Below are 25,720 nucleotides of genomic sequence, written 5' to 3' on the forward strand. Positions count from 1 at the left end.
TCGAGCCTCTCTGTTAGGACGTGAATGGGAGCGGCGTGGTTCAGGGGAAGCTGGATGTGGTCTGGCGCGTCCTGCGGTGCTTCTGGAACTTGTGGGAGTACGTTGATGATGTTCTCGAGATCGCGCAGGTGACCACCGAAGTCCAGGAGATCCTCTTTGTTGAACCTCGCGAGTAGGAGTGGGTGGTCTGCGAGAATCTCAAAGTTCTGTACCCCTTGTTGTACCGCTCGAGAGAACGTATGGAGGTATGTGTCCGAGCTTCCGCTGTTTGATGTGGCGACGAGTGTTTCTTCGTGTTCCTCGTTAATAGGTAGGGTGTGACCGCTGCCTTCCTGTCCTGGTCCTTGCAGTTGTGCTGCGTGTCTTTCCTCTGGGGTTGGTGTGAGGATAATGGGGAGTGGGTGTACTCGAGGGGTGTCCTGTCGAGCCTGGGTGTTCTGTGTGGAGTCCGTGGTGCCTGTTCTTCTATTGTGTTCTGCTATCGAGCAGTTCGCAACCTTCTGTCCTGGTAGATGGGTCCTCTGCACTTGAATAAGTGGAGGGTTCAATCTTTCGACCTAATGTTACGTCGAAGTCCGAGTTCCGTCGGGAACGAGGCCTAGACGCCGAGTGGTTATGTCTGTGAGAGTTCTCTTGATGCCGACGCGAGTAAGCACAGTGCACTATCGAGTGGACTGGCGAGCGAGCGAGGTAGAAGGCAAGCAAGAGAGTAGATTGGCACTAGGCCAGAGGACGTAGCTATACAGGAGGTCGAAAGATGGGGAGCGCTATGCTGCGTTGTCCCTCTTATAAGTACAAAGGCCTCGAGGCCGCGGTCCGTGAGGGGTGAGGTAACGGTACGTATACAGCGAGTCCATACGAGTCAGTACGCATCATGGCTACGGCGTGTAAGGAGGTAGGTCGTAGTGAGGTTGCCATGAGGTACGTGCATGTCCGGGACGAGGCTGCGCAGCAGCATGAGGCAGAGATAGGAGTGGTAGTACAGTAGCCCCTGAGGGCACGAGGCGTAGTCCATGACGGAGATAACGAGGGATGGAGGAAAAGGTCCGGCGTACGCATGGTGTCCGTAACAGTGGGGTGGTACGAGCGCGATGGTCAGCGAGTGGCACAGCTGATGGTATTCGGGCCGGACGGTGATGCAAGCGGAAATTACAGAAACGAGCCACGCGGCATGAAGGACATTCTCATGGAACGTGGACTGTGGCGCCAGGGACTTCTGATGAAGTGTGGAGGGGCGAACAAATGTGCCGATGATGCCACATCTTGTTGTGCAACTCGGATTCTGTCAGTACAGGATGACTTCCGCAAGCAGAAGTCACTCGTCGAGGAGATCCTCAAGGCCGAAGGCAAGTGTCAGAGTGTCCCTTCAGACCTGGTGAAACTTGACCTGACATACACAATGCAGGTCACATCTGCATCTTCTTGCTGAAGTACCATTGCGAGATCAACTTCATCGAGTACTTCTGGGGCATTGTCAAGCGCTGGTTGCGGGAGCACTGTGATTACAGCTTCGACACAATCCGGGCCAACATGCCCACCGCCATGGCCTCCGTGCCGGTTGAGCTCATTCGGAAGTGGGAGCATCGTGCATGGAGGTTCATTGATGCTTATACGGAAGGTCTAGATGCGAAGGATGCTCAAGCAAAGGTGAAGCAGTTCAGTTCTCGTCAGTACAAGTCCCACCGGCGAATCCCGGATACCGTTGCGCAGGCGCTTGATCAGTGACGTCACGCTTAGTCATCCATCAGCACGTGTGGCAATAGCCCCGACTGCATCTTCATAGGGATTGAGAATTTTGACAAACCGTCTTAGGGATTTGCTCAGACAGTCGAGATAATGCGTTTGGCTAGACAACTAAGAAATCGAGTAACATCTGGGTGCTTGGTATCCTTTGTACAAATGTGGTGGTGATTAGATGGACAGCACTATAGGATTGGAGCGAGAACACGATAGACGAGGATGGGTAGGAGCCTGGTAATAAGTGCCTGCGTCCATTACTGCCGCGCAGTCTGCGGCTGTCCACCTGCGGAGGCCACAAGACCCGTGCAAAGCGTGCGCCAGCGACAATGTACTCGCATACCGGCACAGCAAGGGCATCCAACCGGAAAACATCTGGGCTCCAACCACTCCGGGCCTCAAACGACTAGCACCTCTCGTGCCCCCTACTTGTCTTTCCGACCGAGGCTCGAGCCCGAGGTCCGAGCCACCGCGTCCGCTGCGCCTGTATCCTCCCCAGCACGCCCCTTCCCCACAAGCGCCGCCGCCACCGCGGCGGCCTTGATCGTGCCCGCCGACAGCTGCGCGTACCCGCGCACGGTCTGCTGCGCCCCGCGCGCAGCGCCCCTCGCCGTCTGCCGGTAGGCGCGCGCGGTGCCCTGGCGCCCGCGCTGCGTCTGCTGCACGCCCGCGCGCCACTCCTGCGCGACCGCCTCGCGCTGCTGCGCCCACTCCTGGCGGAGCGCGCCGCTCGTCGCGCAGAGCTCGCGCCGGAGCGCGTCGGTCTGCGCGTCGACGTACGCACGCGCGAGGCCGCCGAGCGCGCCGGCGATCGTCGGCTTCTTCGGTGCCGCGGCGTTCGGCGCGGGCGCGAGCACGGCGGCGTCGGTGCTGGAGGCGGAGAGCCCGATGGTGATGCGCCCGTGCTTGGCGTGGAGGAGGGCGCGGGCGAGGTCGTCGTCGGCCGTCTGCGCGAGCGGCTTGTCGATCGCGGGGACGGGGAACGCGGGGGAGGAGACGAGGAGCACGGTCTCGTGGTCCGTCGTGCGGAGGGTGCGGGTGGTGGTGGCGAAGTCGGGGAGGAGGGTGAGCGAGTCGGCCTTCTTCTTCTGGATGATGATGGGGCCGGAGAAGGAGGGCGGGAGGAGGACGGTGATGTCTCCGGACTTTGACTCGACATGGAGGTCCAGGCAGTATCGGAGGTCGACTTCGCGCTGTCGGTGTGTCAGTTACAGTCGCGACCAGTGGGGAAATACGGAACTCACAATGTTCATGATTACCGGCTCCGACCGGGTGGACGCACATAGTCGCACTGGTGTCCTCCGCCGGCGCGGTTCGTGCGTAGGCGGCCCGACAACAGCGACGTCCACCGTAACGGAGAGTTTCAGCGATCGGAAAGCTGCGTTCAATTGCAGTGGGGACGTGCTTGTGCCCCAGACAGCCGCATGTGCTTTGGACATGTCTGACGGCATCATGAGAGGTTGGGTTTCCAACATTGGATCGACGTCGAACGAGCCTTGATAGGTACCGGGTTGAACGCATGTGAAGACGGTAAGCTGAAAGACTACTCACCCGTGACCGCTTCGTTGCGCGCGAACATGTCGACGCCATTGATGACTTGTGGCTGCTCTGCCGTACCGCCTACTTGCGACGAGGGTCCGGGGGAGGGGCTGGTGGGACGAGGTTGCGCGACTTCTTCCGGGAAGTAAGCAGCGGTAAAGCTGTCCACGTCTGGCGGGGAAGATGCGAGCGTTGGTGACTGGCGAGAAGCGGGTAGTGAAGTATTTGATGGAGTAAATGAGCTGGAGGAAAGATGGGGAGCTGGAGTGGGAGAATAGTACGCCGATTGGGAAGAGTCTTCCGACTGTTGGTGGGATAGATACGGAGAGCCATAATGTGAAGACGAGGCCGGGTGCGTAAGAGGAACCAAGGTCGAAGATGACGCTACAGGTTCGCTCAGCGCGGTCCTCGTGAGTGGGGGAGGAGACGGTACGACATCGTGGTGAGCCTGTGCAGCCGCGAGAGGGAGGGTATTGGGGGAGGAAGCTGCCTGTGCAGGAGAGGGCCCAGGGTCGAGGAGGGAATACGGAGGGGGAGGGGCGTCATCTTCAGATGTCCCTGCCTTTGTTTCTTGTCGGCATACATGCGAGGGGGGAGAGTGAGATACGCACCCTGAGTTCTAAACGCGTGGCCGCAGTCGTCTCTGTGCAAGGGCAAGGGGGGTCAGGGGTCAGATCCTGAGAGAGCACATAGGCACGCACCATTCGATGCCACCACATCGTTCAATCCCTCCGGTGAGACTATCATGAAGACGTTGGGCGGCGAGGGCGTTTGCAGTGGTGGTGCAAGTGACGGTGGTCGGAAGACGACTTGTCTCAGGCGATCGACTTGGAGACGAGTCGGGTGCTATATAGCAGGTTCCAGCCGTTGAAATCGGACACCGGCTTTGGAGGCGGCAGGCATTGAGGCCGAGCGAGCGCGAGATGATCAAGAAGCGTGCCGTGCCTGCTGTGGGTCGGCTGGAATCAGCGTGGGTCGCGGCCTGGAAGCTGTACATGTTATATCTGATAAGATCCGCGGGCATCTTCGCTGCCACTGGTGCCAGCTTCGAGAGTCTCTGCTTCAGTAAGTGCGCTGGGTCCTTGCGATCCTGCGGTGGCTCATTCACCCACTTTTCTCTAGAGCAAGCTAGTCCGCTAGGATTCCGAGCAGGCGGTCTATGCGCATACGGTGCGGTGGTGGATCAAAGGCAGTGCGTAAGCTCGAGCGCTCACGGCTGCGCCGCGGCATGTCAAAGCCCTGCCTTCCGCAGGCGACAGCTCCGGGCCGTAGCGCATCCTACTTATACCCTCGACTCTCGTCCTTCGCCCCATCCCTTCATTCAACATGATTATCGTCAACAGCCACCCTCAAGACGCGTACGACGTCAAGTCCCCGCCCGTCCCTGAAAAACATCCACGGCCTGCTGAGGTGAGTCGCTTGCTCTGCTGTGCCTTCAACGTTGGCCAATCGAGCCTGCAGGCCCCCTCTCCTCGGGTAGAGTCCGCGCTCCCTCCCCCTCCCCCATATTCCCCCCCTGCTGGTCCCAGTCGCGTCCCCGAACCGACCCCAGTGCGCTCGGAGCCGATCTTCCAGCCTCACAACCCCCAGACCGTCAACCGCTTTGAGGTCTTCTCAAAGCATGCCCCAGTCTCAGGTGCGTCCTTCGTCCTTCCCGACTCACTGTATGCGCCCCCCGCCTCACGCAAGACCATGAAAGGCACCTACTTCATCGACCCCGCCCTCCCCTCTCCCACCTCCGGCCTCTCCCGCCGCATGTGCCGGAAGCAGGACCGCGCCTGGGGCAAGTCGCGCCACAAGTCCGACGTCCACGCCTCCTTCACCACCCGGCACGGCGCCCTCACCCTCGACCTCGCCCTCGTCGCCCCGCCCTTCGCCTACGGCCGCGAGCCGACCCGCGTCGACGTCCACAGCGCCCACGGCCGCGTCCTCCTCGACGTGCACGACGCCGCCCCCTCCCGCGCGCTCGACCTCCTCGTCGAGACCCGGCACGGCAAGATCACCGTCCTCCTCCCGCCCGCATTCTCCGGCCCGCTCGTCATCGGCACCCGCCGCGGGAACGCGAGCCTGCTCCCCGGCCTCGCCGCGCGCGCGCGCACGCTGCGCGCGACGGACCGCGAGACGCTCTGCGTCGTCTCCGCGCCCGGGCAGCCCCCGAACGCGCTCGTGGACGTCAAGGCGGCGGACCCGGGCCAGGACCGCGCGCTCGTCCGCTCGAAGCACGGCAAGATCCTCATCGGCATCAGCGGGGTCGACCGCGAGCCTGAAGCGGCGCGCGGCGGGGGGCTGTTCGAGACGCTGGGGCGCATCCTCGAGAGCCAAGGCGCGGCGTTCGGGACATATGTCGAGGGGCAGGCGCGCAAGCTGGAGAGGAAGCTGACGGAGCGTGGGGAGACGATCGCACGGCATATCGACACCCAGGTGGAGAGGCAGAGGCAGAAGACAGCGTCGATAGAGGCGAGAAAGTGAGATTGAGTGCTGGTCTTTCGTACGTTGCGTCTGGGTCTCGTGTTCCTTCGTTCTATGTTCTGGATACTACACCTATGCTCTCTGATCCTCTGTATTCGTACGGCGCATTTACTTACCTCTCTGTCCTATCATAGCCCTGCCTGCGCCTCCATCGATTATGGAACAGACTCTTAACTGGCTGACTGGTTTCGAACGGCCACGACATCTGTAAGGTACAGGACTCACGCACCTAGGACAGGACAGCGCAGAAGCCTGCGCGTCCACTCTCGACGCAACGCCGAGTCGGCGGACTCACAACATCGTTCACAGTAAGCGTTAGGTCATCTTCGATTCAATGGCTTCTCAGCTTTTGTTTCTGGACTAGTAGGACTATTAATCCCGGTCGCCGTTCAATACAGCGACGATGATGAGTACTTGTATCCTTCCCTTTCCTCGAGGATATCGGAGTCTGCACTACCTTCCGGCCGCCCGTATGCCCGCGATTGGAAGAGCCCTCCACTATTACACCCCCAGGCGGCGCGCCGCCGGAAACAACGTGTAAGAAGGCGGGTGGGGAATTCCTCGTGCGAAACGTGGATTCAAGCAGTCGGGCCGCAACGCAGTTTCCAGGTGTTCGACAGGTGGTAAACAGCTGGTTGATACGTGGATTCCACCTGACAGATCTGCCCCCGATAAAGGTACCCGACACCGTGCAGGCCCTTTGTTTTGAGAGTCACAATGAATAAAATAGTGACCAGTGTGACATATGTTTGTCAGCCATCGTGTCGGTTGCAACGGCATCACGCGGGGGCTACGAAACTGGTCCACGCACTAGCAATTACTCGAAGAACGAATGTATTAGACCTCTATTGAAGGCAGTATTAAAGGAGCGACTACAGCAGGGGGTTCTACACTAAGATCAACCGGGTCATCGAGCTACTCAGTGACATCGTTGTTGTCGATGGGCTGAGCAACGATGATGGACGCCGGAAGCGGGCCACGAAGCCGCTCAAACCTCGCACAAAACATGTGAACTGCGGCGTCCTTGACAGCACAAAGGGAGTAGACGTGTGTGATTGCACAGTGGACATTACATACCGGGGTGGTGCTAATGTGACCCGATGACTCTCGGCACTGACATGTCCTCCAGTCAATAATGGGGACTTCAAGCTGCTGTCCTTTTTCTTTGGTGGCCTGTTCATGTGACGTTCTATCAGGTAAGGCACACACGAGCAAAATTTGGGCTTACATGTCTGTGAAGCAGCCCTTAGGAGGAAGCAGCTGTAGTGCAAGATCAGAGGTGGCGGTAGAAACAGCGAGGAGGGATTGAAGACGAACGAGAGCCGCGCAGCGCGCTGCTGGCAGCTGCGGCCCAAAGGTCTGTGCGTGGGAACAACCTTCCACAGATGGGGTTCGACCGTCTCATGCCGTCAAACTCGCCGTTGGCGTTTCCTAAGTCCTCAGTTACCAGCTTCCTTTGTCTGCCACACACACAGGCCCTCCCTTCACCTTGGATACCTGTGTTCATGGTGAACAGTACGATGTTCAATGGGACCACGGCCCACGCTGATTGTGGGAAATTATATGAGTGTGAATGAATTTTGTGCACACCTCGCGCGGCGTGTTATTTCTCATATAGGAGGACGATATCGAGGACCCTCATGCAGAATGAAGTACGGTGAGATTCTCTGTGTCACTGTACTCGAGCGTGACACGCTGGACCCAGGTTTGGCTGGGCGCCTAGCTGTTCCAAGGATCTCGGCGGCCAGCGGCACTCGTCGATTCAGTCATGTGTACGTAATTGTACTGGAAAACGGGCTGACGAGCAGCATGAAAACAGAGGGCATGATGGCCTCTGGAAGCAAGCAGAGCGAGAGGTGGATTTCTGCTTGATGAAATGTGGAATCAACGTTGCGGCCCCACCCGTGGAATCCAGCGGTAGCCACGTAGAATCCACCTGTCTTTCCACCGGAATTCTGGCGGGCGAGGCGCCAGCAAGAAATCGGCGGCGCGCCGTCTGGGGGTGTACGTATACGTACCTCGCGCACGACACCTAACCGGCTCCTGTGCTGGATCTACTACACGCCCTGCAAACCCAAAGTTAGCGGCACACGATGGAATGCCACCTCGGCTTTCTCGGGCACATCCCTCCCTTCGCGCCTCGCGGCCGGCTCGTCGCGGCCGGAACAGATAGCACGGTGGTACGAGCACGCTTTGACGGTCGGTTTCGTTTTACCCCTGGGGACGTCGTCGAAGACGAGAAAGAAATCAACGAGAACGGCCAACTTGTGTGCTAAGAGAGTGTGTTATGAACTCGACGAACACTCTGGTTTGCTTGTTTTTCCTTGGGCTATATGGTCTTACTTTGCAACTTAGAAAAGCGTGTAGTACGCAGGCGTCGTGAGCGCACCACAAAAGCAGATCGCACTACTAAGACAAACTAACGCGTGGTATTATCCCGTGGTGTGAAAGCACAGTATTCGGAGAAGCGTGGGTATGTTACCAGTGCGGTTCAGCATAAAACCAAAAGAGAGGTGGTCATCGATATCCGGTGCAGCGCTACAGTCAAACAGTCAAAGCAGCAACACTCCGGCTGCACCCAAGATTCCTCCTAGAGAAGCCAGCGAGAGCGTGTATCCACTCCCTGCTGCGCTCTTTCCGGTCTCGAGGACACCGTCCGACGAGATAGTGAGCGATGCGAGTGCCTTGCCGGCTTGCTTGCACGAGTCTTCGAAATCTGAGCATTTGTGAGGGGACTGATATGGACGACGCCAAGCACGCATAGACGACGACGCACCCTTCATCTCGCTCTGGAACCCGTCGATGTCCGACTGGGACAAAGTGCCGTTCGCGACCCGGATGGCACAGTCGATGCACGACTGCGAGCCCTTGTTCACGTTCTCGTTGCAGACACAGCCGACGTCGGTTGTGTCGCACTGCAGCTCTACGCTCAGCACCTCGCACATAGATCTCGGGAAGATGACGACATACGCTGGCAGTGTCGGCGAGCGCCTTGCAGTCGGACGTACACTGTGAGCGGCAAGAGAGAAATGAGCGGCAACCTCAAGGATGGACGCGGAGGCTCGCGAACGGACCTGAGACGGAAAGTCTCCCGAGTCGAAACCGCCCAATTGGCCGACAGTGGTCAATATGTGCGTGAATCGAGGCGCATGGGTGGTTGCCGATGCGGACGCTATCGGATATATATCTGAGAGGCCACGCCTGGTCTGAGCGCGGTTCTGGGGCGTACCGTGGGTGGCGAAAAGAGCGAGAGAGATTATCGCGAGGGGGTACATAGTGAAATATGAAGGGAATGGAAGGTGGAGGAAAGTATAGGTGTCAAAAGAGCGGGGAATGGATTCATCTTATACCGTTCCCGCACGACACCTGGACGTTGGCCGGGTCGCCCGATCTCATGTCCGTACTGAGTCCGAAAGTGACTCGGGCTGGCTGAAGGGCTTGGCATAGTTGACAGCGCGGTGACCAACACGCGATGGAGTGCCTCTGTGACAACGCTTGAAGCCAGAAAGCAGTGTGCGTGTGCAACAAGCGATGAATACGTTGTGAGCGCCACGTACCTGTCAAGCTGTGTCAGTGTGTCCACGCAAGCCGAAGATGGCCGCCGGGTGTGCATCCGGCCCGAGTGTATTTGATGAACAGTCAAAGTGATTGTTTTCGGCCGGGAAGTGCAGCGGTTGTCGAGACTTGGAGATGTCCTCTTGAAACTATGGGTGCCTTTTCAAGACAGTGCTTTCAGAATCCACACATCCTCATCCTTCAATTGAAATCCCAATGCCATCAATTTCCCGGTTGCAAAGACATTCTCATGCTCCGATGCACCGGAACAGCGACCGCGCCGCTCGTAAACGCTTAATCAGAATTAAAACGTCCGAGTCTGATTCCTTAGTCTTGAAATTTGAACGGACGATCAGACAGAGGTCATGCAAGGAACTGAGAAATTTTGGGACTCACCAAAACGGCCCCGGTCGGGGATGAGTCGAGCGGCCGCGTGTCCACTTCAAGTGCCGCTGCTACTGCATGCTCCGGGCTCACGGCACTTACCTTTGAGTACTACGCACTCCAAATCCTAGCGCCTGGGCGAGGCCAGGGAGGGTCAGGGGTGTGCTGGGGAAAGCGATGATGGTGGGAACAAGGTAGGTTGGAATAGACGCCCATCTCGAGGCCGCGGCTAGGCTCTAAAGCTTCCCTCCACTCACGACGGATCTCCCGCCCCAAGGCTCATCCTCTAAACTTTTCCCGCTGCGTCTGCACCCAGAGAAGTCTCTCGTCGGCCTGTCATCCAGGACCCGAGGACCGTTCTCGACGCAAGGAACCGTACGTGCTATCTGGAACGCAGCGGGCAGAATACTCGCCCGAAGGATCTACAGAATGAGGACCGCAAGCAGCAAGTCTTCACAGCGCCCGTTCCACCTGTCTCGAACTCGATCTTGCGCGTTGCTCAGCCTCGGGGAATGTTTCGTCGCAAGAGCTGATGAAGCACATCCCACCTGCCAGTGTTCTTCCCGGACCCGGCGTTTATAAGCAGCAGCGGTACGCACGGGTCCGCCAGGAGGTGGAAGGGTGAGGAGCTTGGGCGCACGGCAACCTGCACTTTACTGCTCTCAAGAGGTATGTCGAGCCTGACATCGATCGAGACCTTGCTGTACGTATTATTTCCATCCGCTCGTCCGCGATCCCGAACGTCGAGGTGAACATGGATGAAGCCATCACCTCAAGGCTGGCTGGGAACACGCACAAATATGGGTTCTCCGGTACATCCGGACGGGTGTTCGCCGACGACGCATCCGGTCTTCGCGGACATTTCACTGAGATCGTCGTGTTTAATAGCGAACTTGGAGCGAATACCATTGATTGTAGCGACTACATAATACATCAACGACGCATGTTGGCTTCCCCGCCGCGCGAGCGACGGCTACTAGTCCCGAGGGCCACGGAGAGGCCTGCGCCGATACCTCGGGAGGCATTTTGAAACGGAGGTCGTATGGACCTCCGTCGCCCGATACATGAGTAGACGCAAGCATATAGGAAAAGAAAACAAGGACGGGCCGAGCTGGGGTCGGCGCGCACGAGTGTCCCGGAGCCATGAAAACATTCCGTGAGGTTCACGGAGCGGCGTTCATCGGGTCGTGCGCGCCGCCTGACGATCGCCGTGCTTGTGGACACGAATGAACATGGGGAGGAGAAGGAGAGGGACGGTGATCGAGAGAAAAGAAAGACGGTTCCGAATCTGAGGCTGACACGCACGACTTTCCCGGTGCCAACTTTTTACGGAGCGGCAACCGTCGGGCACGCGCGTGCCGCCTGGCGCGGGACCATATCCTACTTTCGCCGCTGGATTGGACAGCGGGAAGCGGTCGACCGCGCCCTTACTAGGAGCCTATTCACAAGTCCGGGTCGCTGCTAAACGATCGAAGTCAGGATGTATTCAAAAGCGATGGAAAGGCCAGTGACTCACTATGTTGGGAGGTTACTATCGAACTAGCTGCCGTGCTGGAATCAGCATCGACGTCGGCTGGACGGAGTGACAAAAAGACGCACAAATCACACGCTCGGCAGAGATGGGTACAGCTTGACAGAGCCCTCTGTCCGGGCGCGGCGCGTAGGCTCCGCGTGCCGCAAGGCAAGTGGGATTGCGAAGTGGGCGTACGTTTCGGGCACCCCGTGCGGTGTGGCATGAAGCCGTTGCACGGTGTCTCTCGCCTGCCCATTCGGCGGTAAGGATGGCAACGCGCGAGCGACGCCAGAGCCTTGGTGCCGGGCGAGGAGAGTGACAGGACCGGTCCTAGTAAGTGGTCAGCATGAATGGTGGCGCGTGTGCTCAAGGAAAAGGCTCACCGTTAATGAACCCATTGTTCATCGTCACCCGGAGGCGAACGTGCTGCCGTCGCCGCCGTTGAGGCGGGCGAGAGGCGAGGGGGTGGGCTGAGTTGTGGCTAGGGAGCCGATGGTGTGCCGCATGGGCATGGGTGCGCCGCGGGGGGAGAGCATCGTCGAGATGGCGGGTGGTGGGGGTTCTGAGGAGAGAAAGCGCGGGGGGGAGGGCTTTTATGCTCGCCCGTCGGACCCCACCGCGAATCCCGGGTGGCGACCGCATCACGCCCAGTCCGCGCAGAGCACAAGGTCGCGCACTCGGCTGGCACAAGGCCGCGTCGAGGCCCGCGATACTGGGGTCACGAGTATCGCCCTGGCCAATCGCCTCCTGCACTTCTCCGCGCCCAAGCAAGATCAGGTGCTTCTCTGGTGAGAAGGTGCTCTCGGATCTTGAACCAGTTCCTGAAATTTTGATTTTAATCAAGAAGGTCTCAGCCGAGTTTCGACAGAAGGGCTTTCTTACCGAGCGCGAGAAGACTCGTCCAGAGAGATCACGGCGGCCAGGGGGCAGGAAGGCATCGCAGGCCGTCGTGTGTCGCGGATTGGTCGCAAAGCCCAAGCGGCGGCGCAGGGATCCGAGAGAACGGCACCCACGAATGATTTGGGGTGCTCGAGTCAGGCCCCGGCTGGACGGCGGAGTTCGGAAGGGTGGCCAAACAAGGGCTGTTTGGTGTGGGCGGCCTGGTTGAAGTTGTGAGCAAATTTGGGTCGACCCATGACACTCGAGATTTCTTGATGGCGCTCATGTAAGCTTGAAGAGCCCGGAATGACACTCACGCCTTTGAGGCTGTATCAAGGAAACGGATATGCAGCCTGAGTGACAGAGCGAGGTGTCGGCTGGGACGACGGGAAGACGGCAAAGCGCAGTGTGGGAGCCTTTGGCGCTGGAGCCTCTGGCCGAGGGTTCGAATCCACCACTTGCCACTTTTATGTCTTCTGTGCCGCCTGCCCGTCTCTGCAGTCACCGCGCCGATCGTCGGGACGACGAGCCTCGCGAACCTGGAGGACATACTCGGTGCGTCGCTAATATGGCTTACGACGTCTTTCAGCGCTTCTGGTGCGCTGCTGCGATGCAGGCGCGCTTGAAGTGAGGCTCACCGAAGAGGAGATCAAGGCTCTCGAGGCGCCGTACACCCCGCCGAACGTCATCGATCACCGGTGAAGCTCCGCGTGTAGCCGGACGTCTCGTGCCATGTAAATGTAGAGGTACAAACCCCGGGCGAAGCCTACACGTCTTCGTCGACATAGCAGCAGTCAAAGCGTCCCCCGCGATGGTCTGCCCCGCGCACGAACACGCCCGATCGGCGGACGGGAACGTCGGCCAGCATGTCCCACGCGTCGAACATCGGCACGACGGGGTGCCTGGCGAGACGGGCTTGGAGGGAGCTGCGGCACGGTCGTCAGCCGCGCACCGTCCCATGCGCGCAGGAACGCACCGGATTCCGAGGCTCTGCACCACGTCCGAGTTCGTGGGGACGGCAGCGGGCGGGGGCCGCGGTGGGGTGCGACGCAGGAACGCGAAGGTGTCGTCCGTCGCCTTCATGTCGTCGGAAGATGGCTGTACGCTGCGTTCCATGGCGTCGTGCAGCCACGCCCGGTCTCCCTGGAGCTCCTGCATGACGAGCGTGTCGCCCGAGTCGTCGTCCGGAAACGTCCGGGGAGGAGTGGGTGCGTGATCAGGCTGGGTGTATGCACGCGGAGAGTGTCCTTGCTCATCGTCCTGCGTCTGTCCTGCAATAAGAATGAACCGACATGTGCGACGTGATCTGTGACTCGCGAACGGCCTACCGTCAATGACATAGGAGCATATCGGGAGCCTGAAGCCGGCGTCTGCACAGTCGACGACCCATCGCCAATCGAAGACCTTATGAAGCACCCTCGTCACACGTGGCGAAAGAAAAACAGGAGGGTAGATCGCACCACAACAGAGCGAGAGCGCAATCTGGACGCGCATATATGCGGTCAGAAGCGAGGTGTTGAATGGTAGAGAACGCGTTACGCACTGGGGCACCCACAGATCCTTGTCGGCATCCACAAATACATGTGTCATGGACGCCGCTGAGTCTTGTGTAGTCAGAGAGCCTCCTCCTTTCGCTGGAAAAGGTGTTATGCAGCTACACTTTGAGTCTGGAGACGTTCTTACTCCACGCTTGCCTGACGTAAGGCGGCACGGAGGGGCTGAAAGAACCTGCAGATATGTTGGGCGTAGGAACGACCTGGATAATACGTCGACTCACCGACGCCCTTGAAGATATCCATATCCCTGAGGATGGGCGGAAGAAGACGGCTCGTCCGTTGTCACGCGATTCGCCATGCTCTTCGTGACGTCACCGCACAAGCACCTAGAGTCACGCTGACGCATGTAGTACAGGCGCAAAATAAACATGCGACATGCGTGTTGTAACTTGCTGTGAATCGTGATCAGATGTGGAACAAGAACGTGCATTATATCGCTGTACCCGTATTCCGCCTTCGAGTCAATGAATCGCCGTCATCATTTCATAACGGCCAGCCCCCCGGAGAGCTCCAAGGTAAGAAACAAGCCCGCCCGTCGAGACCGTGCAGACTCACGACCCAACACAAACCCCGCGGCCGCGGCCGCTTCCAACCACAGCCCCCGCTCGACTCACCCCTCCCCAACAGTGTACTCCGCCAACTCCGGCGTCACGTCCGGCACCTGCACCGAGTCCACCTCCACCCGCCGCCGGACGCAGTGCTCGAGCAGGAACGCGACGTCCGCCGCGTCGAGCGCCTTCTGCTCTCGCGCCGCGCGTCGTGGCAACATCGAACAGATCGCGTTCAGGAACAGGAGAGGGCAGACGGTACGGGGTGATACCGCTGGTGGGCATCGTGGGGGCGTCGGACGGGAGCAGTGCGGGGGGAGAGACTGAGAAGTTGGGGATGTCGGGGAAATATTTGGATCTGGAGGGCGTCTATGGTGTCCGGCGGTAGGCAGGGCCAGGGGAGTACTCTCAGAAAAGCGGATTGCGTGAGAGTAGCTCGGTCGCAGTGAGGCATAATTGAACCGTCAGAGTCGACAGAGGAGCACTTTGTGCATGTCCTGCCATTGCGCCGTGCACGTTTCGATGATCGCGCGCTCCCCTAGCACATACTGTAGTGCCAGTCTCGTCTTCGTACGATGTGGTGGAAGCGCCTACCAGGCACAGTGAGCTCATCAAGACATACGTGGAAGAAGATAGTATAAATGCACGCACGTCAAGCTCAAGCCCCAACTCTTCTGCGCTGCAACCCTGTCCAATCACATCCAGACGGGATTTAAACAGATCCAGCAGAGTATGTGCCACTGCGACCAGATCTTGAATGATCTGTATACACATTAGCTCGTTAGTCCCTATAGTCCTGACGAAGAGCCTAATGGACCCACCGTGCCGCCCCCGGCATGACTCTCACTTGCGAGAATCCCCTCGTCATCACGAGACAGCTCCTCTTCAGCGTCCTGAAGCGCCGAGCATAGCACGGATATCCGCTTGTGGATGTCCACATCAGCGCTGGAAGGAGCGAGGACCTTGTTCAAGGCCCAGGTGAGCAGCCCGATAGAAACTTGCGCGTCGCTGTTGATGCCGAGAAAAGGACGAGCCCCACGCCTTTCGTCCGGGAAGTACACGAGATCTGAACCTTCGAGGAGGCGCTTCGCTTCTCCTCTCGTTGCGTCGCACGCGTCCCTCCACCGTCTTTCTTGATCGGCGACATCGAAAAAGTCCGAGCCTGGCCAGCCGAAGGTCACCACATCCGTCTCCCCGCCCTCGAGGATAAAACCGTATCGAGCGAGCAGCGCGGCGTTGCCCAGAGACGCTCCGTAGGTGTTGAAAACCTCTTCCCCCGCTCCGATGGGGCGTACGGTGACCATGTCGACGGTGTCGGCCTCGGTGGGGATGTTGTGAACCGCGGCGGAGCGATGATCATTCGAAAAGTCGTCGTCATGTGCGCACTCAGATAATGATCCGCAATAAGGGCAGACGTCGTATTCGCTCTGGGTACGGATAGTTAGGACGTGAGGCAGAAGGAAAAGTGTGAATAATGACGTACGGCGAGTTGCACGTGGTTGTCGTGGCTATGGTTAAATCTGCACAAGGATTGTGAGAAACTGCTTAAAACCCCTCGAGAAACGCCAAAGCTTACGCGTCGGCGAGAGGTACCATAGACAGGCCGTGGTAAGCGTCAACCAAGAATGCACGAGATGAGACGAGGGAGTATGCGTGGAGGAAGTCACGTAAATGTGGCTTATACCCAAGTTTGCTCAGAATCGGGGCCACTTCGGAGATGTAGTATTGATCGATCTCGTCCTGGTCAACGTACTCGTCAGTGTACCGTCTGGTATGTAGAAGCAGAGACGCTCACGGCGAGAGAAACGCCCTCTGCGTCATTCAGCTCATGTTGTACTTCGGTTCTCTCCAGCCATCGCATGGCTTGCTGTGTGTCGTCGTCCGCGAATGCTTCTCGATGAGCCCACAGTCGGGCAATGGGGACGATGTCCGAGGGCAATGATTGCAGATATCCGTACCATCGCGACTGATCGCCTATGATCCTGTGCAGCCGCTGCGCATGTGAGTATAAAGGAAAACGTGCAGGCTCCGTGTATGACTTACATTTCTGAATAAAGTGCGAAAGAGAGGGCCAATGTTGCGCCATGGCCGTAGGGGACCCACGCGATGTGCGAGGTCAGCGAGGATGTGCGGACCGACAGAATGGCAGCTTTGGGAATTGTTGCAACTGATTTATAGTTTCAGAGAGACGGCCGGTGGTGTGAGAAGAGCACGCGCCTCGGGCTGGGTGAGCGACGGAAGTTGAAGAGCTGATGACGGACACGCCGTTGCCGCTGGAATGGGTCACCATGGTGCCTTCTTGGCAGATGCCATACTTCTCCATCCATGCCTCAAAAGCTTCCACGTCCATGAAGAGATTCAGGGTGGGATGAAAGGACCTAGGAGGAGGTGGACGAAGGTCCACCGGCCCCGCGCGCACATGATTGCAACAGCCTAGTCACGGCGTGATCACTGGTCGCTGGCGCTGAAGCGCCGAGCCAGTGTGACAGTCACTAATGTCACCCAACGACTTGGCCCTCAGTGGACCTTTAAATGCCACTGTTGATCCACACGTACGTTCATATGGACTGTTGCAGGCTGGATCCGGGCCTGACCTAGACCATCATTTCTCTTCCTTTTGTTTAAGAACGCCTTCTGGTACTGTACCATTTCGATCTATTCGAACCGGGCCTTGGTGCGTGACAGCCCAAGTATGCCAGGTGAATTCGAACCAGGGGCCGGCCCGGTGTGACCGTCCCGAAATATTCGAACCGGAGGGTTTAAAACGAGCCGTGCGCACGGTTAACTGAGACACAGAGCACTTGGCTATGTCGTGAATTAACTCAGAACGTGCCTAAAAGGCCGAAAGCGCTATGAATGCGCGAAACGAGTGTGCAAGTAATTAGGCGCCCATACAACCGTTTCGAACTGCGGGCTTGTGATGCGTGACTGACCCCAGAAATTTCGAACTTTTGGAAGGCTTGTGACGCGTGACGTTCGAATAGATCGAAATGGTACAGTACAAAGCGATCCTAGCGAAGTGCGCGAAGTTGAGGATAGGGAATGATGTGCTTACCAGACTGTCCTTCAAGGGGCGTTTCAATCATGTAAATCGTCGGCGCGACTCGGCGAAGCTTGAAGCTTTGAAGCTTGAAGCCAAGCTTGAGATTGGTCATCGATCATCGTGATCCGGCTGCTCGTCCAGGCGCTCCGGCGGCATTGGGACAAGCGCCAAAAACAACTTTATCGTATCACGGGCGCCAAGTTCTGAGTCCCAACCTGGCAGTGTGCATTTCGCTCGTTTCATTCAATATCCCCTCTTCCTCTTCCACTTTAGCATCCTCCACCCTTCCTATGTGTGCTACGCTAGTCTGGAAGTGACTGTGCTTAGCTATAGTAAGTGTCAGGTTTGCCGGGCAAACACGGCGGCACATCGGGGGAACGGGGCGGAACACGGTGAGGGTGGAATCTGCGCCAGGCCCGCTCGTGTACGCTCGAGCTCGCGCCCGTGCACCTCGCGGTCCGCGCGCCACGTCTCCTCTACAGCCGTGAATTGCGGGTCCTTTCCGCCGCCGCACTCGCGCGCGTGTCCATGAACGGTCGCGATGGAGGCACCGGGGCGGGCGTCGGTGCCACGCGCCGAACGCGAGCCAGCGCACGCGAGGGCCATGAGTGCACGACCCTGAACCCGATTGTGTTGCAGGTACCGAAGTGCTGGATTTTGAGGGCGAGCAAGTACTGTCGCGGCGACGCAGCTTCAGCGCGGAGGACTGAAGCTTTGAAGATTCGTACACTGGACTCTACAGCCTGGTCTAGATCTGGGACAGAAATACACCACCACATGACGTCAGTGTGCGCAGAAAGAATTCACGATGACAGAACGTGTCATCTGCTTTTCCGTGTGCAAGCAAAGCCCCGATCACGCGTGGGGCTCCGCGATCGGCGAAGGGAAAGTGGGAATACACGCCAAACAAGGGCACTACAGGAGATTTGAATCAAGTGGAGCGCAATTAGAAGTGCCAGGAAAGCAAAAACAATGCCGATCACCGATCCACCACATATCCGTAATACGTTGTTCATGGCCCTGGACGACATCGAGCGGGCCGAGCCTTCGTCTTCAAATTCTAGTAACTCTTAGTACAGTGCGTGCAGTCCTCTATTACGCGGAGTCCACCCATCTCCACATACTCTTCCTTCCGTGTACCACCCAGTCTCCCTGATGCGGAATCTTCACGTCCACTTCCAGATCCTTTGCAAAATCGAGCACAAACGCGGGGTTTAACAGCGACGCTTTCCCGACCAGAGCCACGTCCGCTTGGCCCTTCTGCAGCACCTCCTCCGCGATACTACCAGTCGTGATCCCACCCACTGCCGCGACCAAGAGGCGGTCGCCGACAGACTTCTTGATTGCCTCCGCCAGATGCGCCTGATAAGCCGGCCCACCGATGAATTCGATCTTCTGCCCGGGGTCGGTCCCTCCAGACGAGACATCGATCAAATCGATGCCGTGCTCCGGAAGCAGGTTCGCGAGCTTGATGGTCTCGTCGAGCGTCCACGACGGCTCGTTGGGGAGCACCTTGTCCAACCAGTCGGTCGCAGATACCCTACATCAAGGTCAGCATCCCGTAGCAATCACATCCCACCGAAGCGTCTCACCTGAGGAACAGCGGCGTTGTGCTCGGAATGACCCCCCGAATCGCGTCCGCCACCTCAAACAAGAATCGCGCCCGGTTCTCGAGGCTTCCCCCGTACTCGTCCGTGCGCTTGTTCGAGACCGGACTCAGGAAGTTGTGGATCAAGAATCCGTGCGCGCCGTGCAGCTCGATGACGTCCACGCCCGCGTCGACTGCGCGCTTTGCCGCCTCCGCCCACTTCACGACCAGCGTCTTGATCTCCTCCTTCGTCAGCGCATGCGGCACCGCGCCCTCTTCCCCTACGCTCGGGGGGTACCCAACGGCCGAGGGCGCGACGAGGTCGTCGGACCAGCCGCCGCGGGAAGACGGCACGACCTCGTGGCCGGCGTGCCAGATGGGCGCCATGGTGCCCTTGCGGCCGCAGTGGCCGAGCTGGATGCCGAGCTTCTGGCCCTGGCTGTGGGTGAACTCGGCGAGTTGGCGTATGGGCACGGCGTGCGCGTCCGACCAGAACCCGACGTCGTGCACCGTGACACGACCTTCCGGGGTCACTGCAGCGGCTTCGATGATCGTCAGGCCGGGGCCGTAGACGATCTTCGAGGCGACTGTGCAGGGAGCCGATATTGTTAGTGTCATGCACGAGAGGCGAACATGGATAGGCTGAAACACACGCACGCGAAGTGATGTTCCAGAGGTTCATCATACCGTCGCGGACGTCAGAAGAGGACAAGTCCATCGGGGCGACCTGTGGATAGGTGAGCACGTGTCGAGCAGCTGCAGGCGGGTCTGACACTCACCCATAGGCGATTCTGGAACTCTACACCCCGGATCTTGAGAGGCTGGAAGAGCTTTGCAAGAGGCTTTGTTGAGTCCTTGACAGGGCGTCCGGTTCCCGCGACGGGAACTTGGGCGGGTGTGAAGTAAGGCACATCCGGAGCAGCAGCGAAGTCATATGCTGGGGACATTCTCATCAGGAAAACCCCAAAGTGCGAATTCGCACTAATGGCACTAATTTAGCTGATTATCAGCCATTAGCGCGGATTATCGATTAGTGTCTAATTAGATCGGTCCCCTGCGAATTCGCACCGTTAGACAGAATAGTTCAACAATTAGCCATGCACTACTCCGGGGATTTGGGCATGAATAGATGTGTTAGAGACACAGTTAGGCAGGGTTTAGCAACAATAAGCACAATTAGACACAGATAGGCACACTTTAGAGATGATAATCACACGACTAGTCACGCATTCGGAGAGCTCAAAGCAGATATATTTAAATGCAGGGACACAAGTACTATGCTACGGTGACGCGGGCGCGACGGGCGAGGTGGGCAAAGTGCCACGCGGGGACGAGACGTGGGTGAACAAAGACAACGTGAGGGCAGACGGACGACGCACAGGGCGACGCAGCGCGAGCGACGAGGGGGTGAACGTGGGTGATGTGGGGGCAAGACGCAGCCGACGTGAGGGCGAACGCGGGCAAGATAGGCGACGCAAGCGATATGGGGAAGGGATGACGTCGACGCGGGGGTTAGACAGGCTAAGGTGGGCGACGCTGACCAGGTGATGATGCTGACGTGAGGCATGCGAGGTGGATAATGTGTGAGGGGGAGACTGGGGGAGACGGGCGAGGGCGAGGTGGGCGAGGTTGGTGACACACGTGAGGGGGAGACTGGCAAGAGCGACGTGGGTGACGCCAGGGCAAGGTGGACGAGGGCGAGACGAGCAAGTACAAGGGCGAGCAGGTAAGAGGGAGACGGGCCAGAACGAGGGCGAGGTGGGTGACGCGGGGCAGGGCGAGATGGGCCAGGTGGGCGACACGGGCAGTGCGGGCAAGGCAGCGAGGGAGATGTGGGCGAAGCAGACAAGAGGGACGCGGGCGACGTGCGCGACGTGGGTGACACGGACATGAGCGAAACGAGCGACGAGGGCGAGACAGGCGAGAATGCGTGAGCGAGCGAGCGCAGGGCAGGTGAGACGGGGCAGGCTTACCTCCAAGCACTGAGGTCGCGCGCTGCCCTCCTCTGTACCCTGTCGTCCGAGGGCGTGAATCTTCACACGGGTGACCACCGCAGTGCCGGCCTCTTTCTCCTTCGCGGCCCACTCGAGACGAGGGGACCGTGCACCAGGGTTGCACACGGGAAAGCGCGGGTGAACGGCGTTGCGGCGGGCGGGTGGTGACGACGGCGTCCCACGGTCACATCGGGAACGAGCGTCCCGAGCATGTCTGTTGGGACGTGCTGGTTGCGGGGACGGGGACGGTGGCGCGGGCAGGACCTGGGAGGCGGTGGGCGAGGTAGGAAGCGCAAGAGGGGGGAGCGGGGGACTCACCGGGGCGGGGCGTGACCACAGACGTCGTTGCGGTTGCACATTGTGGGGTCAGGAGGTTGGGACGAAGGGCGCAGAATATGGGCCGGGGAGACGAAGGGGGCCAGGATGTGGAGGACGGGGAGGACGAGCTCGGTGTCAGCTGCAGGGGACGAAAGGAAGGACGACGTGCTGGCAGTTCCAGACGCGTGGGAATCGACGCGCGTCGCGTGGACTCCAGCGCTTGGCGCCTGGCACGTCGCCCTCATCGTTCCTTGCCTCCCGCTCCTCGTCTTGCCCGTCTCGCTCTCGCCTGTCTCGTCCGTCTCGCCCTTGCCCACATCACTCACCTCGCCCGTCTCGACCTTGCCCACGGCGCCCGCATCTCCCGTGTCGCCCACGTCACCCACCTTGTCCGCCTCGCCCTCTCACCTGTTTTTCCACCTCGCCCTGCTCGCCCGCGTCACCTGCGCACCCGCGTCACCGACGGAACGACACACAGCTCTCCCTTATCAATATCTATCCTATCGATTACGAGCCAGGACTGAGGACTCACAAGATACACTTATTCAAGCGCTGTCGCGCCGGCATAAGCGGGAAGCTAGCTCCCGCCCGCGACGCCGACGTTCAGCCTGACGTTCAGCCCGTCTTTCTCGGCGAGTATTCATTCCGTCTCTGTCTCGTTCGCCACAGGAGTCACCCACCTCCTTTTGCCCATCTCGCTCTAGCCCACGTCGCCTTTGTCTTGCACTTGCGTCGCCTGTATCGCCAACTTCATCTGCCTCACCTAGCACCCACCGCGCTCTCATCGCCCCCACGTTGTCCGCGTTCGCCCCCGTGTCGCTCTCCTCACCCACCACACCCGCGTTGCCCACGTGTCGTCGCCACGTCGCCCGTGTCTCCCGCGCTGTCCCTGCATCAACGTGTCGCCCCCGCATCGTCCACATCTCACCCTGTGTCGTCCGTCTCGCCCTCGCGTCACCACGTTGCCCTTGTCTGCCCGTGTGTCGCTCACCACGCTTGCGTTCACCCACGTCTCGTCGCCTCGCCCGCGCGTCGTCCACGTCTCACCCACATCACGTCCTCATCAACATTGCCCGCACGTCACCCACTTTGCCCTCGCCCGGCTCATGTCGCCTGTGTCCGCGTCACCCACCCCACCCCCGTCTCGGCCCCGTGTTTGCATCACCTTCGCCCTCGTCGCTCTTATATTGCCCACTTTACCTGTGTTGCCTGTTCTGCCCGTGTGTTGCGCCTACGGCGTCGTCCATATGGCCCCCTATGTCGTCCTTCCAATGTTACTCTAATTAGCTGCAATATATCTGTGTGACGTTCAAATTAGTGACACAGAAGATCAGATATGAGTGAATTACACCAATTAGTGAGAGAGCTGGTAGAATTATTGAGATTAGATGATCGACTGTACTGCTAGTACCCAACTATCACACATTAGTTGTGACTAGATCCTCCAATTCTGTTAGCCCGATTAGACAAGCCATTAGGACTAATTTCACGCTGTTAGTGCTAATTCGCATTTTGGGGTTTTCCTGATGCTGAAGAAGGAGAAGACGGTGTTGGATGGTACACTGGCAGCGTGGATAGCAGTCTGTCTTGATATATGCTGTCGAAAACGCTCAACGGCAACTTACAGTCATTCAGAGTCGAATTGTTCCGGCCCTAGTACGGCAAGGTGCTGACTCACTGTATATTCTGCGGCCTAGTACCAGTCGGAAATTGTTCCCCGAAAGTCGGGTATTTGTCAACTGAGTTGTTGGCGCAATGACTGCTATTCGAGACACAAGTACGACAGGCTCAGCTCTAGTGATGTGTAAGCTTATAGTTGTTGAGGGATGAGTAAAGGACTTCATAGACCTACAGTCGATCCACCGCTCCTGTGCTGTTTCCTTCAGTGGCCGTTCAGGGCCGTCCCGTTTGTCATCTCTTGCTGACTTGGGTTCGACTTGAATGGCTTATAAATATCGCTTTCTCGACTGTTACTAACACTGTAAGTAGCGCGTTAGTCACATGGGGCTCCGAGGGGTGACAAGCCATTTACCATCTGAACTTGAACTGAGTTGTCGGAGAGGTTGGTGAGAGCTCGTCGGCCAGTCACTTAACGCTCTCTGCCCTGGAATGCTCTCAGACGAGTCACTTGAAGAGACCGGCGTACCACAGCTGCAGACGCCACACGAAACTCGCTGTGATGGCGAGCGAGGATTGGGGCCGATATGTAGGGCTAGATTCCGAGTCCCGACTGCGCAATTGCATCTCGAGTTAGTTGCATGCTAGTAAGTACTTCCTAGATTGCATCTGAGGGTCGGTTTGTTAGTAATCTATGTTACAGACAGCCCGGGATTGTTCATACCAACACGCCCGGGATTGTTCATACCGACACGCCTCCAGACTCCAGTCTGCAATTTCGACCCCGCCCTCGTGGTCTTATATAGGCGGACTCTGCCGCTTCGGCACGACTTGAGCTTGAACACCGGATTTGCACTGGATGTTTTCTCGCGCTACGCCTTCAAAACACGTGCTTGGATACGTGCACCGCGATTGGGGGGCGACGCACGTGGGTGGCCGCAGGACGGAACTTGCGAGTAATGCGGAGCGCCGAGGCGGACCCCTCCCTCTCCCTCTCCCTCCATCCCTCTCCCCACCCCCTCCGTCTACTCTATTTCGCACATGAACTAATATTTCTTGCACTACCCCTAAAACCATGCTCCGTGGCAACTCTGTCAGGATTCTTGCCGGTGCGTCTCTCACCATGTCCCGGCATTTTTCATGCGCTAAATGTCCCTGTGCCCGCCATGTGCATACAGGCAACTCCCACCCCGGACTTGCGCAGGCCGTGGTCGAACGGTGAGCCTTTTGTTCCCATCCGGCTGCGATGGTTCCCCCGCAGCCGTTCATGTCCAATCCGACAGCCTCAATGTGCCCATTACCCCTTGCACGGTGAAGAAGTTCTCCAACGGGGAGATCAACGTCAAGATCTCTGAGTCGGTACGCGACGAGGACGTGTACATCATCCAGACCGGCTGCACCGACGTCAACGACAATCTCATGGAGCTCCTCATCCTCATCTCCGCCTGCAAGGGCGCGTCCGCGCGGAGGATCACGGCGGTCATCCCCTGCTTCCCCTACGCCCGCATGGACAAGAAGGACAAGAGCCGCGCGCCCATCACCGCGAAGCTCGTCGCGAACATGCTCGCCGTCGCCGGCTGTGACCATGTGATCACCATGGACCTGCATGCAAGCCAGATCCAGGGCTTTTTCGACTTCCCGGTCGACAACCTGTACTCGGAGCCGCTCATGATCTCATACATCAAGCGCAACATTGAGGGCTGGAAGGATAGCATCATTGTCAGCCCCGACGCCGGTGGGGCGAAGAGGTGAGTGGCGTCATCCTGACTCAATGTGTGGGCGGGGGAGGAGTGCAAGATCACCCTTGGCGGGGGAGGTAGTGCGCGGAGGCGCAGATGGCAGTCGGGGGCGTCGGGGGCGTCGCGCGCTGCGCGAGCGCTCTGTAAGGCCGTCGTGCGAACAGAAGCGCGGGGAGGAGATTTTCTGGCCTGGCTTGTGTTCTCCAGATCAGCGTGTCGTAACGCTGACACAACCGGCAGGGTGACTGCCGTTGCAGACAAGCTCGGGGTCGAGTTCGCGCTCATCCACCGCGAGCGCAAGCGGAAACCTGGCGCGCCGGAGCGGATGGAGGTCCTCGTCGGAGATGTTCGGGGGAAGGTCGCAATACTCGTCGACGACATGATTGACACCGGCAACACCCTCGCGCTCGCCGCTCGCTCGCTCGTGGATAATGGTGCGAGAAAGGTGTACGCCATCATCTCTCATGGTGCGTCCTTCTGTTCCTCCTCGCGAAATCGCCGGTTAAAGAGAGTGGCTAGGTCTCTTGTCGGAGACCAACATGAAGATGATCGAAGCGCTCCCGATTGAGCAGCTTGCGGTGCGTCCTGGGTCTGCGTTCTACACTGCCGTCAGCCCCGGCGCGTGTAGAGCCTGGTATTGCCGTGTTTTGACTCAGTCTTACTCTCTTCGTTTCTCAGGTGACCAACTCAGTGCCACAAAAGTCGCACGAGGCGGCTTGCTCGAAGCTCGTCACGATCGACGTGAGCCCGACGATCGCAGAGAGCATCCGGCGGACGCACAACGGCGAGAGCATCTCTCTTCTCTTTGGAGACTGGACGGAGGGCGCGGGCGTGAATGGTATGTATTGAACTCTAGACGGCATTTCTACAATCTTGCATAGCACGACGGCACACATCAACCCAAAATGTACCACCACATCTGTTTCCGCACCTGCAATGGACTAGACCACGCATTCCACTCCTTTCCGTGCTCGCGCCTGCGAGTATGTCAAGCGTTCTGGTTTCTGGTTTCCCGGCGTGAGTAGGTCTCCGTGAAGAGCGCTGGGAGCGCGCCAGTGCGATCTCACCAGCGCGTGCGGTTCAGCAGTTTGACCGGTGCGTCGTGTCTACCGTGGTATCACCTCTTGTCCTGAACACTCTACAGGATGCATTGTAGGTGAGGCGCGGTTTGGAGCCAGTCGGCGACAGACAGCGAACGCTCACGCGAAAAGCAGCGCTCCACAGGACGATGAAGCGGCCTC

General features: G+C 58.6%; 7 protein-coding genes across 7 annotated transcripts; 3 read left to right on the forward strand and 4 right to left on the reverse strand.

Moving 5' to 3' along the window:
- Window positions 1–1,057: 1,057 nt before the first annotated feature.
- Window positions 1,058–1,725, forward strand: BXZ73DRAFT_44162 (uncharacterized protein; the record flags this gene model as incomplete). The annotated part of the gene is made up of 2 exons (XM_048019286.1): window positions 1,058–1,352; window positions 1,406–1,725. The coding sequence occupies 2 exons, from the start codon at window positions 1,058–1,060 to the stop codon at window positions 1,723–1,725; spliced, it is 615 nt and encodes a 204-aa protein (XP_047879643.1).
- Window positions 1,726–2,615: 890 nt separating this feature from the next.
- BXZ73DRAFT_36265 (uncharacterized protein) lies at window positions 2,616–3,418 on the reverse strand (the record flags this gene model as incomplete). Its single annotated transcript, XM_048017880.1, has 3 exons — window positions 2,616–2,930; window positions 2,982–3,232; window positions 3,289–3,418. Coding segments are annotated over 3 exons (696 nt in total), but the record flags the coding sequence as incomplete, so codon positions are not given.
- A 1,184-nt stretch (window positions 3,419–4,602) lies between these two features.
- Window positions 4,603–5,745, forward strand: BXZ73DRAFT_99731 (uncharacterized protein; the record flags this gene model as incomplete). The annotated part of the gene is made up of 2 exons (XM_048028098.1): window positions 4,603–4,686; window positions 4,738–5,745. The coding sequence occupies 2 exons, from the start codon at window positions 4,603–4,605 to the stop codon at window positions 5,743–5,745; spliced, it is 1,092 nt and encodes a 363-aa protein (XP_047879645.1).
- A 2,552-nt stretch (window positions 5,746–8,297) lies between these two features.
- Window positions 8,298–9,020, reverse strand: BXZ73DRAFT_99732 (uncharacterized protein; the record flags this gene model as incomplete). Its single annotated transcript, XM_048028099.1, has 5 exons — window positions 8,298–8,461; window positions 8,522–8,660; window positions 8,716–8,754; window positions 8,820–8,917; window positions 8,975–9,020. The coding sequence occupies 5 exons, from the start codon at window positions 9,018–9,020 to the stop codon at window positions 8,298–8,300; spliced, it is 486 nt and encodes a 161-aa protein (XP_047879646.1).
- A 5,624-nt stretch (window positions 9,021–14,644) lies between these two features.
- Window positions 14,645–16,354, reverse strand: BXZ73DRAFT_44187 (SET domain-containing protein; the record flags this gene model as incomplete). Its single annotated transcript, XM_048019288.1, has 7 exons — window positions 14,645–14,770; window positions 14,832–14,942; window positions 15,002–15,607; window positions 15,664–15,700; window positions 15,757–15,920; window positions 15,976–16,162; window positions 16,224–16,354. Coding segments are annotated over 7 exons (1,362 nt in total), but the record flags the coding sequence as incomplete, so codon positions are not given.
- A 1,964-nt stretch (window positions 16,355–18,318) lies between these two features.
- Window positions 18,319–19,758, reverse strand: BXZ73DRAFT_44324 (FMN-linked oxidoreductase; the record flags this gene model as incomplete). Its single annotated transcript, XM_048019316.1, has 4 exons — window positions 18,319–18,763; window positions 18,816–19,398; window positions 19,469–19,538; window positions 19,591–19,758. 4 exons carry the CDS (start codon window positions 19,756–19,758, stop codon window positions 18,319–18,321), a joined length of 1,266 nt encoding a protein of 421 aa, XP_047879648.1.
- A 4,057-nt stretch (window positions 19,759–23,815) lies between these two features.
- Window positions 23,816–25,328, forward strand: BXZ73DRAFT_44295 (phosphoribosyl pyrophosphokinase; the record flags this gene model as incomplete). The annotated part of the gene is made up of 6 exons (XM_048019311.1): window positions 23,816–23,849; window positions 23,919–23,958; window positions 24,024–24,488; window positions 24,720–24,946; window positions 24,999–25,057; window positions 25,158–25,328. The coding sequence occupies 6 exons, from the start codon at window positions 23,816–23,818 to the stop codon at window positions 25,326–25,328; spliced, it is 996 nt and encodes a 331-aa protein (XP_047879649.1).
- Window positions 25,329–25,720: the final 392 nt, after the last annotated feature.

This window comes from Epithele typhae, assembly GCF_022376455.1.
Source record: "Epithele typhae strain CBS 203.58 chromosome Unknown BXZ73scaffold_13, whole genome shotgun sequence".
Classification (NCBI taxonomy): domain Eukaryota; kingdom Fungi; phylum Basidiomycota; class Agaricomycetes; order Polyporales; family Epitheliaceae; genus Epithele; species Epithele typhae.